Source organism: Grampus griseus (genome assembly GCF_964374135.1).
Source record: "Grampus griseus genome assembly, chromosome: 17".
In the NCBI taxonomy this organism is placed as follows: Eukaryota; Metazoa; Chordata; class Mammalia; order Artiodactyla; family Delphinidae; genus Grampus; species Grampus griseus.
Window position 1 is genome coordinate 10464100 of NC_139011.1, and position 16892 is coordinate 10480991.

Here is a 16892-nt window from a genome sequence, read left to right on the forward strand (position 1 = left end):
AAAAAAACAACCCAATCCAAAAATGGGCGGAAGACCTAAATAGACTTTTCTCCGAAGTAGACATACAGATGGCCAACAAACACATGAAAAGACGCTCAACATCACTAATCATTAGAGAAATGCAAATCAAAACCACAATGAAGTATCACCTCACACGGGTCAGAATGGCCATCATCAAAAAATCTGCAAACAGTAAATGCTGGAGAGGGTGTGGAGAAAAGGAAACCCTCCTGCGTTGTTGGCGGGGATGTAAATTGATATAGCCACTATGGTGAATAGTACGGAGGTTCCTTAAAAAACTAAAAATAGAACTACCATATGACCCAGTAATCCCACTACTGGGCATATACCCTGAGAAAAACCATAATTCAAAATGATACATGCACCCAAATGTTCATTGCAGCACTATTTACAATAGCCAGGTCATGGAAGCAACCTAAATTTCCATCAACAGATGAATGGAAAAAGAAGACGTGGCACATATATATAGTGGAATATTAGCCATAAAAAGGAACGAAACTGAGTTATTTGTAATGAGGTGGATGGACCTAGAGTCTGTCATAGAGAGTGAAGTAAGTCAGAAAGAGAAAAATAACGGTGTGCTAATGCACATACATGAAATCTAAAAAAAAGGTACTGATGAACCTAGTGGCAGCACAGGAGTAAAGACACAGACGTAGAGAATGGACTTGAGGACACAGCGGGGGAAGGGGAAGCTAGGACGAAGTGAGAGAGTGGCATGGACACAAACACACTACCAAATGTAAAATGGATGGCTAGTGGGAAGCGGCTGCATAGCACAGGGAGATCAGCTCGGTGCTTTGTGACAACCTAGAGGGAAGGGTTAGGGAGGGTAGGAGGGAGGCTCAAGAGGGAGGGGATATGGGGATATATGTATACATATAGCTGATTCACTTTGTTGTACAGCAGAAACTAACACAACGTTGAAAAGCAATTATACACCAATAGATATTTTTTAAAAAATGGGAATGAAGCATTGATACACGCTACAACGTGGATTAGTATTTAAAACATTATTCTAAACAACAGGGATTTATCATATAACACAGGGAACTATGTTCAATGTCTTGTAATAACCCATAATGGAAAAGAATCTGAAAAAAGATTTTATATGTATATGTATAACTGAATCACTTTGCTGTACGTGTGAAAGTAACACAATATTGTAAATCAACTATACTTCAGTTTTTTTTAAAGTTTTTCTAAGTGAAAGGAGCCGGAGCAAAGGATTGATTACATATGGTATGATTTCGTTGAAGTGAACGTCCAGAAGGGGCAAGTCCTTTGAGACCGAAAGCGGATTGTTGTTTGCTGGCGGGTAGAAGAGTGAAATTAGGAGTCACTGCTAACGGGCACAGTATATCTTTTTGGTCTGGGGGAAATGTCCTGGAATTAGATAGTGGTTGCACGACACAGCGCATATACTAAAAACTACTGAACTGTACACTTTAAAATGGTGAATTTTATGTTACATGAATTCTGTCTTTTTTTTTTAATAAAAAATACAACAGAACAAAACAAAGATTCTTAGATTCTTAATTAGTACTTACACTACCCTTGTGCATTCAAGTTTCTTAAATACCACAGGACATACACAGAATGGATCTGGGAGAAAATGTCCCTGTTACCTAGACAGCTGGAAGTCAGCGCCTGACTTAGTCTAAGCCTGAAGCTTGGAAATGAGTTTTTCATAAGGGATTGATGGTGGAATTGTTAAGAGGTTACTTTTTTAAAATTTTGCTTTATAGTTCAATTTGTTTTATAAAACCATACTCTCTGCTGTTCCAGGGCATCCTAACTTCTTTTTTTAAATTAATTAATTAATTTTATTTATTTATTTTTGGCCGCGTTGGGTCTTTGTTGCTGCGCGCGGGCTTTCTCTAGTTGCAGCGAGCAGGGGCTACTCTTCATTGTGGTGCGCGGGCTTCTCATTGTGGTGGCTTCTCTTGTTGCAGAGCACCGGCTCTAGGCGCGTGGGCTTCAGTAGTTGCGGCTCATGGGCTCAGTAGTTGTGGCTCACGGGCTCTAGAGTGCAGGCTCAGTAGTTGGGGCCCATGCGGGCTTAGTTGCTCTGCAGCATGTGGGGTCTTCCCGGACCTGGGCTCGAACTCGTGTCCCCTGCATCGGCAGGCGGATTCTTAACCACTGCACCACCAAGGAAGCCCCCTAACTTCTTTTGAAAATAATGTAATGCTCTCTGAATCTTTCAGCTTTTGGCCAAGTAATACCTCTTCCTAAGCCAAGCAGAACATGTGATAAAGGGGTATCAGGGAGACTTTCTGGTCTCTCTTTCTTTTAAATTAAAAGCAGGACGAATATAGTGTTTTCCTTCCCCGTCATTGCTTAGAGTGACTTAAGAAGGAAGTGAAGTACGTAGCAACTCTCTCAGGATGGAGAAGGTTCTTGTTTGTTCTCAGGAGGATGTGTCCTGCCTGATGGTGGGTGACAGTGTCAGACACTCCTGAGCTTGCTTTCTGCAGCTGGCAGGTGTGTTCCAGCTCGTCAGTGTAAATGTGAGGGTTACTCCGCCCATCCGTTGGCAGCTTGTCTTTCTCTGGCACCCAATGTCATTAAAATATGGTCATATTTCTTTCAAGCTGCTTCTTTAAAAAATGAACCAGTCCTGCTGTGTCCCTAAGGTGAGAGAAACGATGAAGCCCATTTCGCTGGCCAGTGGCCGGCATGTATTGAGCTGCTTCTCTGTGCCTGGCATTTTAAAAACATTTTCCAGTGCTCACAAGAACTCTCCAAGGTCCATGCGATTCTCTCCATTTCCTGTATAAGGACACTGTGGCGCACGGCTCCAGAGATTATGCAGTTATTCAGTGGGAGAGCCAGGATTTGGACCCAGATCAGTCTTATTTTTTAATTACCTTTGCTCTAGAGATCAGAAGACTTATACTCAAATCCCAGCTCTGCACTCAGTGACTAGATGACCCTAGACAACCCACTTGACCTCTCTGGGCCTGTTTTCCTTATCTGTCTTACAGGTTAATAATAATAATTACCTTCTTTTGTTAGACTGTAATGAGACCTTTAAAAAGGGGTATTCCGTGAATTATGTAGGCATCATGGTGAGTGACCGGCACAGAGTAAATACTCAGTAACTACTCAGTAAATACCTCCCAGCTGCCATTATTATTACTGCATCATCGCCTGTTTTCCAAATTATTTCAGTAATTTACGGAGAGACTGGCCACGGGACAAGTGGGATGTCATGAGGTAATTTCCCCTTTTGTCGGCAAATCGTCCATGTTCAGGTTGAGTCATATGTCATCAGAACTGACACCTGTGCTTCCCTTTTCAGTGAACAGAACACTTTATCTGTAATAGCTCATCTGATGCCCCTGGAAGCTAGAAAATGTCCACATTTGGAGATAAGCATGCCCGTAGTCAGACAAGGTCAATGACCTGCCTGAGGTTATACATACGGTCAGGTTTAGAGCCAAAATAACGGTATGTTTTATGATTCCTAAGCCCACGCGCTTCCACTGAACCAGAACCAGCTCAAAGAGAGGGAGGAAGGGAACAGAGAAGCGGGTGCCCCCAGTGGGAGGTTGTGGCTTTGAGTCCCGGCTGGCCAGTAGGTGGGAGAATCAAGCATGGGTGGGGGCCAGGGGCTCCCCAGAGGGACGGTGTGGTTGGCAGCCTGTTGGCCTTTGTGGCATCACTAAGGACTGGCAGGTGTGTTGTTGCCCTGCAATCCCCCAGCCCCGCTCCTGCTTCCCACGCAACGCTAGACGTTGGCCCTAAAATAACCATTTGAGAGGGGCCCTAAAATAACCATCTGAGAGGGGCTATACTCAGCCTGTTCTCCCAGGCTAAGTGTCGATTTTTAAATTTTGTCCTGCCTGAGTAACATATGATCTTTTCTTAGAAAATATTTAGAAAATGGAGTTAATGAAAAAGAGGGGGGGAGAAAAAAACATAATCTCAGAAGATTACTGGATTTACATATATGATTTGTTTACAAAAATGGATCATACCATAGATTAAAATAATTCTTCATTGCACTGAGTTTTCTTGTAATGTTTGGAAGAATTTAACTGTAGGCAAATCGACTTTTTGCGTCTTTCTTCAGCCTTTAATTGTTAGGAATTTGCCCCCCCTTCCAGTTTGCTTTCACTGCTGGTAGAGAACTTCCCATTTTTATCAACACCATCTCAAAGTAAAACAGTGCACTCTTTCTCCATCAAATGTATGTTTTAAATTATTTATTTATTTATTTATTATTTATTTTTGGCTGTGTTGGGTCTTCATTTCTGTGCGAGGGCTTTCTCTAGTTGCGGCGAGCGGGGGCTACTCTTCATCACGGTGCGCGGGCCTTTCACTGTCGCGGCCTCTCTCGTTGCGGAGCACAGGCTCTAGACGCGCAGGCTCAGTAGTCGTGGCTCACGGGCCCAGTTGCTCCGCGGCATGTGGGATCTTCCCAGACCAGGGCTCGAACCCGTGTCCCCTGCGTTGGCAGGCGGATTCTCAACCACTGCGCCACCAGAGAAGCCCTCAAATGTATGTTTTATAACATGCCTTGCATGCTGTTCAGATCTGTTTGCTTATTCTTGATGTCGAGCAGCACTGTCCAGTAGAACTTTCTGAAATGACGGAAGTGTTGATATTCTTTGTTGTCTCACATGGTACCCGCCAGCCACGCTTGGCTGCTGAGCACTTGACATGTGGCTGTGAGACTTCAGGAACCAGATTTTAAATTTACTTAATTTTAACTAAATTGGTTACATGTGGCTCGTGGAAAACACTGTATTGGAAAACACAGATCTAGAGCATTCTCGTTTAAACTCACTTTTTTTTTTTTAACGTGATGGTTAAATTCCCTTCGTGTTGAAAGTGAAAATGAAACACCTTTACAAAAATATCTTCGAAGAATCTGTATCCCTCTGAGAAAGAAGTAACATGGTAAACCTCTGCGGCTCCAGGGAAGAAAAGCAACATTTACTGAGCACATCCTAACTGCCCAGCACCTTGCTGAGTCATTTTGTGTGTCTTATCTGTATTATTCAACCCATTTAATACCAGTAACACGGGCAGAAGTTTAGTGACTTGCCAGCGTCCCATAGAGGGTAAGTCCCAGAGCCGCAGCCTAGGCCATCATCATCTCATCCCAATGCCCTTGTTTTTCCTGCTGTAAGAAGTCCTGACAGCATCCATCAGGTGTCCTACTTTCAAGCCCTTTCTCCAGAAATGAAGTACAGTATCAGAGATTAAAATGAGTTTTGCTGTGGTTAACTTTTTAGCCGTACTGCTGTGTCCTTGGCAGACACTCCTTCCTGGATGTAGAAGAGGCTGGTTCAGGTTAATGCTTTTGGATGGTCTGCTTTGTGCAGAACATTGTCAGCTGCTCTAGGGTTGCCACTTAGGCCTGGGCACAAGCAAGTGCTCAAAGATGCCATCCCCTTGACTAGAAAGGCTGGGGAAAGCCGCCTGGGGAGGTAGCAGCTGAGCTGAGCCAGGATAGAATGAGAGACTTTGAGGCACGTAATAGTGGGGAAGGGCATTTCAGGCAACGGGAACAGCATATGCGAAGGCTGGGGGAGCAACTGGAAATAATGGAGCATGGCAGGAGGCCAGAATTTTTAAGGGGAAAATGGTAGGAGATAAAAACCAGAAAGATCTTCAGGGGCCAGAACATAGAAGTGACTCAATTTTGTACCAAGAAGTTCAACTTTCATCCCTAAAGGCAGTGATGAAAACCTGAATGTTAGTAGATGAGAATTTACATGTAGCTTGATTACATGAAACCTTTATTTCAGTAAGGGTTCTCTGCTAAAGATATGAACCTTAAAAAACTTTGGAACTTGTAGAATTTCACTAATCACTTTGAAGGCCAGTTCTGACAAGGATGTATTGTTACCATTGAGTGTACATGTTAAGCTAGAAGGATATACATGAATCCCAAAATGTGCCCCTAAAATTCTTAGTCGTGCTTCATTCTTACCTTCTAAGTGAGCATCTGCTGTTCTGTGCTGGGCCCATTATGGTGTGGGGATGAGAGACCATCCTCGTCCTCAAGGACCTCTTCCTTTCCTGGGGAGAAAGCAGCGCAGGTGACGTGCATTAAGAAATAATCTGCCGTGGAGGTTAAAGAAGCTTCCAGCAGGGTGGAGGACATTCTGAACACAGACACAAACGGGGCTCCTGAGTGGAAGCGCTCAGACAAGAAATCGCGTCACTTGGTAGTGAGAGCGGGGGTGTCGGCACCTGGACCTGATCCCACTTCTGACACTTACTAGTCGCGTGAGCAGCTTGGGCAAGTTCCGCCCTCGCTCTGGGCCTCAGCTCCTCCTTTGGGATGGAGGAGAGACTTGAGGTACTTACCCGCTCGTTCGGGTTGCTGTGAGGGTGTAGATGAAATGAGGCATCAGGTGATGGTCGCTCAGCAGACGTCAGTGCTTGTTGCCAGTTCAGGGTGAGATGACACCCCCTTCTTAACGTGTGTGGTAGGAGAGCACTTTCCGAATCCGCAGTCCGTACCACTGATTCAGCATCCTGTGTTTCAAGTGTGTAGGGACCCAGGGATCTTTTGGAAACTGGAAGAACCCCTGCTGACTGTCCTCCGGCCTTTATTTCTCTCGTTAGTATCCAGTCAGACTTCATGATATTCCACTGGCAAACGTGTCTCTCTGTCTCTTTCGAATTCAAATATGGCACAACCAGGAAGAATTGTTCTGTGTATGACTCAGTGGGTTGGAGATGTCGCTGTTATCTGCAGTGTCCATGTGACACCTGCTAGCACATGTCAAATTGTGCCTGTAGTTTGTTATTGGTCCATCTTTATAAAATACTGAAATTAGTTTTATAAGTGTTTCGTATAGATATCTGGGTAGAGAGTAAATACGTATCTATGAAAATTTTCAGATTTTTCAGGTAATTATGATTCATTTCTCTTTTCATACTGCTGATAAATCTCTGATGTTTTCCATTGTAGTTTCTTTCAAGATGGCTTGAAGACAGCTGATAAATTGAAACAGTACATTGAAAAACTGGCTGCTGATTTATATAATGTAAGTTCTTTACAAAATACCTGCACTTTAACTTGCTTTTATAGATAAATATCAGTAAATCTGAAATCTGTATTAGAAGAGCGTTAAAGAAAAAAGAAGACAAGGTGAAGTGATGTGTCAGCATAAATCTAGGGCCAGTAAATGTTGTTTTTGTGGTTTGTTTTGTTTTGTTTTTCTGGTTTAACTCAGAGACATCATCACTTGTCAGATATTCCAGAGTAGTTTCTGGGACCTAGGTGGAGCAGGGCAGGGAGTAGATGGATAGCCATTGATTCTGAATGGCTCTCCGTGCTGGGTTCAGTAGCAGCACATTATGAGTGCCCTTTGGTCAGGAAATTTTTATCCTGGAAGGAAAAAAATTAAGTGACTGTCTCTGAGTAAGCAGGTTTATGAATTTTTTTTTTTTTTTGCTTGCTTGTTGGTTTTATATTTCCTCTCCTTTTTTCCCCTACTATCTAGGTTTTGCTTTTAGAATAGGAAAATCAAGAGGAAAACTTTTTTGAGAAAAAAACTAATTGCATCTGAGAAATCTCAAGTTTGTTCTTCGTGAACCGCTTGGCAGTGAATAATATTAAAAGTATATATTTTAGGAGTGTAACTATTGATACATGTGTTCAAATAAGGTTTTAGAGTTACACATGATACCTTATATTCTAATAGAACTTTTCTGATTTTTCTTTGAAAAGTTAACATGGTTCAGGTTGCAGTTAAGTTCCAAGTGATTAATAAGAAAAGCAGCACCAATCCCTTCCCTTCATGTAAGCTTTCATGTATGCATTAGCTCTTGGGATTCTGGTCATTCTCAGGATTGTCTGCTGGCCCATTCAGTCACGTCGTGGTATTGATATTTCCACTGCCACCCTTTGAAATACCAGAAGCAAATAACTCAATGTTATTTCTTAACCTTTGTTTAAAACAGTCCTTCAGAGCTCATTGTCTAGCCTAGGTGTATTATTTATTAAGGAAGCATGTTGCATTATTTACTAATTTCAAAACTCACTGGTACTTTAAGAAGATGAGAAAATTGTGCCTCTCATATCAAAAATGAGACCGTGTGAAGTACTTTAATAAGGAAATCGACTATATAATTGAATTGTTTGATGAGTAGTATACATTTGGATGAATTAAACTCTGCTCATAAATGTATGAGAGATAAGTGATAGAAGAACTGTTTTTCTCTCATAGATAAAACAGACCCAGGATGAAGAAAAGAAACAGCTGACTGCACTCCGAGACTTAATAAAATCCTCCCTTCAACTTGATCAGAAAGAAGTAGGTGATCTGTGTGTTTCCAGCAGGGCTAACCGTGTAAGCAGGGCCGCTTGTGATAGCCTTTGTGTTTCCTGATCTGCAGAACAAGCATAGTGAGGACTTCCTGCTGGGGGCGGGGGGGGGGGAGGGAAGGGAGGCGCAGATGAGACATAAGACACAGTGCGTACCTATCGTATGAAACACAGTAGGAACGGTCTTTGGGCTCCTGTTCCCTCCTTATAAAAAAAGATAACCCTCACCCCCAGCTCCATGACCAGGTTTTCCATCCTGCCTTTAAGGTGTGTGCTTCAGAAGAACACCCTCCCAGGTGTTGATGTACATACCTCAGTTCCTCTTAGATCATCCCTGTTTTTCCAGACAGCCAAAAGGGGCTGTCTCATTTTGCCAGAGAAATAGAGAAATATTTTGATACAGATTCCTATAGAGGTTTTGCCCCACAGTTAGGAATATTAAGGTTGAGATAGTCTTTGGATGCTGAAATGGAGTTATACGGTGCATGGTAGGTGTTAGATTAATGCAATACAAATGCTTAATTATTAATCTCACCTGTTCATTTGTTTGGTCAAACATCTAATGAATACTTACTGTGTGCTGGCAACTCTTCTAGGCATTAAGCTTGAGTCCCTTCTGTCAAGGATCTCATTGTCTAGTAGGTAATAGAGAGAGTCAGCCATGTGAACAAGTGGCCGGACCTAAAGCGGTACTGATGCTGTAAGACAGAGATTGGGAGGAGGTGTGCTGAGAAAGAGAGGAAACAAAGAGTCCCAGGAGTGAGAAGCTGCACGGCACATTCAGCAGGGCACAGCAGCTTGGGGCAGGGTGGGTGGAGGAGTGAGAGATGCCGCTTCTGAGGTGAAAACCCAGACCGGATTGTGGAGAACCTTGGATACACACTAAAGGGAATGGACTTCATATGAAGGGTACATTAAATAGTGAGCACCATTTGTTGCATGGGAGAAGGTAAACATTTGCCTGTTTATGTTACGAATTTATTATGGATTCAATTTAAGTGCAGTATTTAAATGCAATATTTAATCATAATCACACAAAATACAGCATTTTTCATATGTCAGTTCCTCATCATATTATCTCACAATTGCAAACTATCTGTAAATCCCTAAAATTTCCAAAAGGGGTTCATGAGTCCAAGACAAAAACAAAGCAAACCCCCTCAAACATGGGAAGCCCTGCTCCAGCAACACTAATGTTAAAGCAATCTTGAGGGTTCTCTAGACTGAGCGATTATAGCCCTCTACCCTCCTGCCCCCCAGAACCAGTTTTATGTACACGTTGGGTCTTCGTACAGCGAGAGGGGTCTGTAGTCCTGTGACACTGAGTGCCTGCTGACCTGTGGGCAGGGAGGTGTATAGTAGGCATCAGCGGGCAGGGAGGTATGTGGGCTGTGTACCCACATACAGCAGAAACTAACACACCATTGTAAAGCAATTATACTCCAGTAAAGATGTAAAAAAAAAATTATATAAGCACAATTAAATTATATTAAAAGTAGTAAATTTAAAAAAAAAGAATTTGAGCTCTAAGTAGGATCTTTGGATTTTTAGTAGAAACTGCTTTTAGGGTTGAAAATATTTTATTTTTAATGGTGCTATCCATAAGTCATTCCCAAAACTTCATCTTTTTATTTGAGTCTCAGTAGCTCATCATAGTCTGCAAACTATCTGTGTTTTACTCACCTCTCCTTTCACAGTATCCAGTACATTGCCTGGCACCCCAGAACTACTCAATAAATGTTTAGTAAGATGAAACAGAAGGAATTTTTTGCCCACTCCATTCATACCTTACCTTAGAAATTTGAAGCTTCTATAAATAGAGGTTTAGTTTTAATTTGGATGCCAGAAACATTTATAACCCATTAAGTCAATGAGGGTGCTAATTGCTTGCAGTTTTAAAAGATTTGAGGTTTTACTCCTTAATAATGCGTTTTATATGTTAATAAGGTTGTCTAATAAGAAAGTAAAGTAATTTGTACTGCTAATAGAGAATGGGAAATTGAACTAAAAAATAATACTGTAGTTTCATTCTATAGTTTACATCTTGACTCACATCATGGATTTTTGCCAAGGTTTTATTTTAAGTTCACTATTTGAGTTTTCAATTGTTTACCTGAAGTGAGTTTCGCGTTTGCATTTCTCTTTCCTCAGTACACATTGATTTCTATTGTGCTTTCAAAGGATTCAGAACCTATTTCATTCCTTCAGTTGTGTTTTATTTTGTTTATTTATTAAGTGTTACCAATTCTCCAAGGTTTATTTTCTCAAAAAAGAGAATCCTCTTTTCCTTTATCTGGAGTGCCCTGCTAAGCCCTCATTTCTCCAAGGACAGAGACAATCATTTGTGTGACTTTCTTAGGCCATAAAACTCATTACTAGTTAATTTAGGATTGTTGACGCTACCTCTGAATCACTGCTTCTTCCTGCTTGGTTTAGTGGAATCGGCTTCTGAGGTCAAAGCCTAGGCATCAGCCACTTTATCCACCTTTAAAACCACATTTGTATGATATAAAGCAAGGTCTACTCAATCTGTTTGTTATTCAGAATTGAAAGTTAATTTAGGCTAGTCGTAAATATATGTAAGGAATGTCTTAGTAGTAAGTTTACAGACTATAATAGTTTTCATAAGCTGTCAGCATCTGAATCCTTATTTTTTTAAAAAGGTAAATACTTTTATTTTTTTAACTTAGGCTTTCAACATTGTAAATTGACTATATTCCAGTAAAAATTATTTTTAAAAAACCCCAAAATTTAGGCTGTTATTTTAAAGGTTAGCAAACCAGTTAAGATGAGAGGTGCATAGTTTTAAAGCGTTCAGACAGATAGGAATTATGTGGGCAGATAAAGGGAAGTTTAGTTCAAAGAAAAGCGTTCCAAGGAAGAGAATTAACTTAATGAGAATTGATATCAAGGAGATTTTAGATTTTGCCTTTAATGTTCTGGAGAGGTATAGCTATGGCAAAGATCCCTAACTCCAGGTTGATAGTTAAGTGATTTTCATGTGATTTCATTGGGTTAAAGCAGGAGCTCTGTGGATTTCATTTATCCTGGCCTCTTATTTTGTCCCATGGCTCAGGCCTCTACCACCTGATCTAGTTTTCTATCCTGATTGTTCTTTATTAGTATTATGGCCACATTGCTGCCTCCTTGAAAAAATCCCATGTGTCACTACTATTGTATTGAGGGCTGTCACTAGAGGCACTGGTAGAGGCAGGCTATCTCTGCCTACTTGGTGTGTGGTACAGGTCCTTGGTCATAGTTCCATCCAGAAAGTACCTGTCAGGGAGGGCAGAGTGGGCCAAATTACTCTGAGTTCAAGGCTGTGGACCCTGGTTAAAAGTAAACACGGAGGGGAATTTTTCAAGATTCCTACACCCCACTTCTCCCCAGGTGATTAAACTTGTCCAATGAGATGTTTCAGCTGGAGGGAATCTGGCCAGTTAAAGGCAAAGAAATTACTCAGATTAAGAAAATGAATAGAGTTTGTAACCTCTTTCGTTTGAGTCAACTTGCCTGGTACAGCGTGCGCTTAGCTCTCAGCTGCACCTACACGCGAGAGCAGGACGGTGTGGGTTCCGAGGGGGAGCTTCCGTCTCTGAGATGGGCTGTGTCCCAGTGTCCTCAGCATGTTCACCCCGCCTGGTTTTCAGGGAGTGTTCGGGGCGTGCTTTTGAACGGTGAACTCATCACGTGTAGACTAGCCCTACAGAGGTGCGCTGTCCTGCAGATTTTCCTGCAGCTATTATTAACATTAATATGCATTCACCGAGCACATGCTGTTTGGTCCAGAGGATCCTGAATGCCAGAAAGAGGCCATCCTGGCCTGGAAGGCGGGCCGTGCACAAGCCGTCAGTAAATAATGGCTGCCTCCGCTTTCTGTCTCTTCACCATCGAGCTGCAGCTTGTGAACTGGATATTTTTATTAAATTCTCTTCACTTGGAAAAGAAAGGATCTTCTTACAATTTGTTGCTCTTCTTAGATTTTCTACGTAATGACCTGGGTTTCACCGAGGTGTTGATTCCCTTTACACACACACACTTGGAGGTTTGTCAGCCCTTCAGTCCTGGTGAAATGTGTGCCTCACGTTCTTCCATTCGGCTTTTTTTTCTGTTCTCAAATGACCTGAAATGAAACTTGATAAAGATATTTTATTGTCCCATCACCCAAAGTTTATCATGACTCTAAAGGGCGTGCGTGAGAGAGAAATCTGATATTAATTATCTTTACAATGATGTTTTCTCTGTGTGTTACAAAAAGTGCTTAAATTATAGACAATAAGACTGTCAATGAAATTAACTATTTTCAACTGTTCTGCCTTTTTTTCTCTTGCTTTTGCCCTTCCTGATCGAAGTCTAGGAGAGTAAGTCAATGCTTTCTGTGAGAATGTATTGTCGTACCTCTGTGTCTAAAGCCCCGTGTTCTCGTTCTACAGTTCGGCATTGTTAGTTTGTTTCTTGCATTTCCACAGTGTAATGGCTGCGTCTGGTCATGCAGTCTTTAGAAACAAGGGGGAGCCTCAGTGGATGTTAAATCAAGCTTGTTTGTGTCCGTGTTGTTCTGTCAGCCTTTGTCACCCTGTCACCACGCCATACACTTTTCCCTGCCTTAAAGTCATCTTTTTAAATTAAAAGCATGGTTATAGGTATATTTTTGCAGAGCACTAGTAAGTTACAAAACAAGAATTTTATAGCAATTCTTAGTTCCTCACAGAGGAGGTGTACTTTCCTTTGGGGGTATTTAAGCAGAACATGTGAGGCAGAGGAGGAGTACCTGAAAGAAGATCTCTCGGGATGCATGAGCTTGTCTTGTGGCCCGCTTCGGTTCCTCCAGCCCTTCCTGTGCTCACCTCTGCTGCCAGTGTAGACTGGTTTGAGTCATAGACCAGTCTGTCGCTGCACTGTTCGTTTGAATTCGAGCTGGCTTCTGAACTAGAAGTAGGAGATCTCCACCCCAGGCCTCAGCTCGGCCTCGAACTTGCTTGTGACGCTGGCAGTTGCTTGCCTGCCCAGTTTCCGCCTCTAGAATAAGGACAAGGACCCGACAGCTCTCAGAAGTTCACAGTTCTCTTAGCTCCAGACCAACAGGCAAAGGCTCCATGGCAGAATAGAGTCAAGGGTTTGAGAACTGTCTCCGGCATTTGTCTGATCTGTGGTTTCTCCTTTCTAGGATTCCCAGAGCCGGCAAGGAGGATACAGCATGCATCAGCTCCAGGGCAACAAGGAGTATGGCAGTGAGAAGAAGGGGTACCTACTGAAGAAAAGCGATGGGTACGTATACCGCCGGCCTGGGGTCCTGTGTGCGCTTAGCATACTTACAGGTGTTAGGAACCTAGGAACCTGTCCCAGCCTCTCAGGGAAACGTACTTACAAGGTTTCCAGTGCACCAGCTTCAGACCTTTAGCACACTGCTTTCCTCAGTAAGGCTGAGATGTAACCTGCTGTCTTCAGAAGCAGCAGTAGTTGTTCTGTGGTCCCTGAGTGGCACCTGCGACTTGCGACGTGCAATTTGAGGAACGCAGGCACTGAGTCGGACTTGAGCACACGGCTCGCCGACTGCATGCTCGCCCACCTCTCTGGTTTTTCCACTGTGGTTTTCTCTGCCAGATGCCCCCCTGGCCGCGCAGACCCCAACCTTGAGAGTCAACCTTGACTCCGCTCTTTCCTCTTGCATCACAGCCAGCCTGACGACAAGCTCTTCCGTTTCTATTGGGTGGGCCAAAAAGTGCCTTTGGTTTGTAAGTAAAAATAAAAGACACGTTTTTCATTTTCACCAAGAACTTTATTAAACAACGTATTCACCCTTTTGTTCCACTACCTTCTGCCATTTTTCAGGCAACTTTATAATTCCATCTTCCCGAAACTTTGTATCTTTTTGAGCAAAGAGCTGTTCCAGATGCCTTTTACAGTCTTCCAGGGATTGAAGTTTTTTCCATTAAGAGAATTTTGTAAAGACCTAAATAAATTGAAATCTGAAGGTGCAATGTCTGGTGAATACAGAGGATGAATCAGAACTTCCCAGCCAAGCTGTAACAGTTGTTGCCTGGTCATCAAAGAAACATGCAGTCTTGCGTTATCCTGGTGGAAGGTTATGCGTTTTCTGTTGACTAATTCCAAACACTTTTCATCAAGTGCTGCTTTCAGTCGGTCTGATTGGGAACAGTAGTTGTTGGAATTAATCGTTTGGTTTTCCGGAAGAAGCTCGTAATAGAGGACTCCCTTTCAGTCCCACCATATACACAACATAACCTTCTTTGGATGAAGACTGGCCTTTGGTGTGGTTGTTGGCGGTTTATTTTGCTTGCCCCATGATTTCTTCCATTCCACACGATTGTACAGTATCCACTTTTCATTGTCCATCACAATTTATTTCAAAAACGGAATGTTTTCATTGCATTTAAGTAGAGAATCACATGTAGAAATACGGTTAAGAAGGTTTTTTTCACTTATCTTATGTGGAACCCCAAGCATCAAAATGATTCACGTAACCAGGCTGGTGCAAATGATTTTCAAGCCTTGATACGGATATTTTGAGTATGTCGGCTGTCTCCCATATGGTATAATGTTGATTGTTCTCGATTCATCTCTCGATTTGATCACTGTCAACTTCAACTGTTCTACCCGACAGTGGAGCATCGTCCAGCGAGAAATCTGCAGCATGAAACTTCACAAACCACTTTTGACACGTTCGATCAGTCGCAGCACCTTCTGCACACACTGCACAGATCTTCTTTTGCGTTTCAGTTGCATTTTTACCTTTCTTGAAATAACAAAGCATAATATGCCGAAAATGTTGCTTTGTTTCTTCCATCTTCAATATTAAAATGGCCACACAAAAATTCACCACTTTTGATAAGTCTTTTTTTAAATGCATGCTGATATGACAGCTGTCACATGCAGTCTAACAAAACTGTTTCCAATGAAGTTAAAGACAACTAAGTGCTACTAGAGCCATCTTCTGCTACTAGAGCCATCTTATGCTACTAGAGCCATCCTATGCTACTAGAACCATCTTATGGGAAAAACCGAACGAACCTTTTGGCCAATCCAATAACGAGAAGTTATACATGACTTGCTGCCTCTGCTGCCCTGCTCTCAGATGAGCACGGTCACCTCTCCTGGACTATTTTGGTGGCCTCCTAACTGGTCTCTCTGTCACTCACTCGTCGCTTCTCCGGTTCATCTCCACACAGCACGTTGGGCTGTTCCCAAAGCCATTCCCCACCTCTCTCTCCAGCCTCATTTGGGCCATTTTCTCCCCTGGTCCTTCCACACTTGCCGTCTTTCTGTTGCTTGAACAAATGATTCTGTTTCACAGTAAGTAAGTAGAATCTTGATTATTTGCTTTACTAATTATCATCCTTTAAAAGAAAGTTTCTTGTTTTCTGATTGTGGGTGTGTGCTGCTTGGCTTTATCTAAGACATGTCGATTTTCATTTTGTTTTAATTTGTTTGTTAAAATTGCAACTATTTCTCCTACACATTTCTGGGATCACTGTCAGTTTTGCTCATCATTCTTCCCATGCATTCAACAGATGTCTTCTGGGAGTCCTACATGCCAGGCCCTGTTGTAGACACTGGGACGATAACATTGAGACTGTAACATTGAAAGTCCTTATCATTATAGAGCTTACATTCTCAACAGGGAGACAGGTGATAACGAAGGAAATATGTTTATACATATATGTATATGCCTGTAGAAGACTTAGAGTGCTGTTTTATAGGCCTGAAATTTTAACATAATTAGATGATACCAGAATTATCTTAAAGCAGCTTGCTTTTTCAATCAACAGTGTGCTTTAGAATCTGTTTATGTAGGTCTGCACATATGTAGTTGTTTTCTTCTTTTAAACTCCTACATAATAATACTCTGTAGTATGAATGTAACTATAATCACTTATTCATTCCTCCTATTAGATTTCTGTTGTTTCTGTTGTTTCCCATTTTCACTATCGAAAATGATGCTATAATGAGCATCCTTGTGCCTGCCCACTAGTCTGAATTACCCTCCACCTGGGATAATAAAAGGCAACCAAAATTTTCTGGTTTGTGTGGTTTTTGGTTTGGGGTTGGGGTTTTTTGGTAATGACTGTTATGCAAAATAACTATGTTATGATAGTTACGTGAACCAGGTACTATATCAGCTTGTGTTTGACTCCCTCCTTAGGATCCGGAAAGTGTGGCAGAGAAGGAAGTGCTCCGTCAAGAACGGGATTCTGACCATCTCCCACGCCACAGTAAGTGTGTCTGGTAATTTACCAAGCTGTGTCTGTGATGCCTTCTGGCCACGTGGACTGGAAAGCAAACACGTGCTGTAACCAGCCGTGAAAATTTCCCCAGGTGCCTTTAATGTATGGATTAGGTCAGGGGGGTTAGGATATTCCTTTACAAAAGAAATTGGTCCTTTCTTCCTGCTTCATCTCTTGCTCCGCCACAACTTTTTGTCTTCTGCTCCCTCAAACTGAATCAGGTATTCTTTTATTTTATAATCTCATCTTTGAGAAAGTATTACTGGTTGTTCTGAAAAACCTAAAGTTTTCTGAATTATAAAGATGGCAGAGGGTGTTGTGTTCTA

At 42.1% G+C, this 16892-nt stretch overlaps 1 protein-coding gene across 1 annotated transcript in view; it reads left to right on the forward strand.

Moving 5' to 3' along the window:
- The window catches only part of ASAP1 (ArfGAP with SH3 domain, ankyrin repeat and PH domain 1), a gene marked incomplete at its 5' end in the record, with an annotated part of 273288 nt that overhangs the window by 186452 nt on the left and 69944 nt on the right, over nt 1–16892 (forward strand). The window contains 4 exons of the mRNA XM_082675313.1: nt 6962–7037; nt 8223–8309; nt 13488–13588; nt 16485–16554. Coding sequence (XP_082531439.1) covers nt 6962–7037; nt 8223–8309; nt 13488–13588; nt 16485–16554 — 334 coding nt within the window. The remainder of the gene's footprint in view (nt 1–6961; nt 7038–8222; nt 8310–13487; nt 13589–16484; nt 16555–16892) is intronic.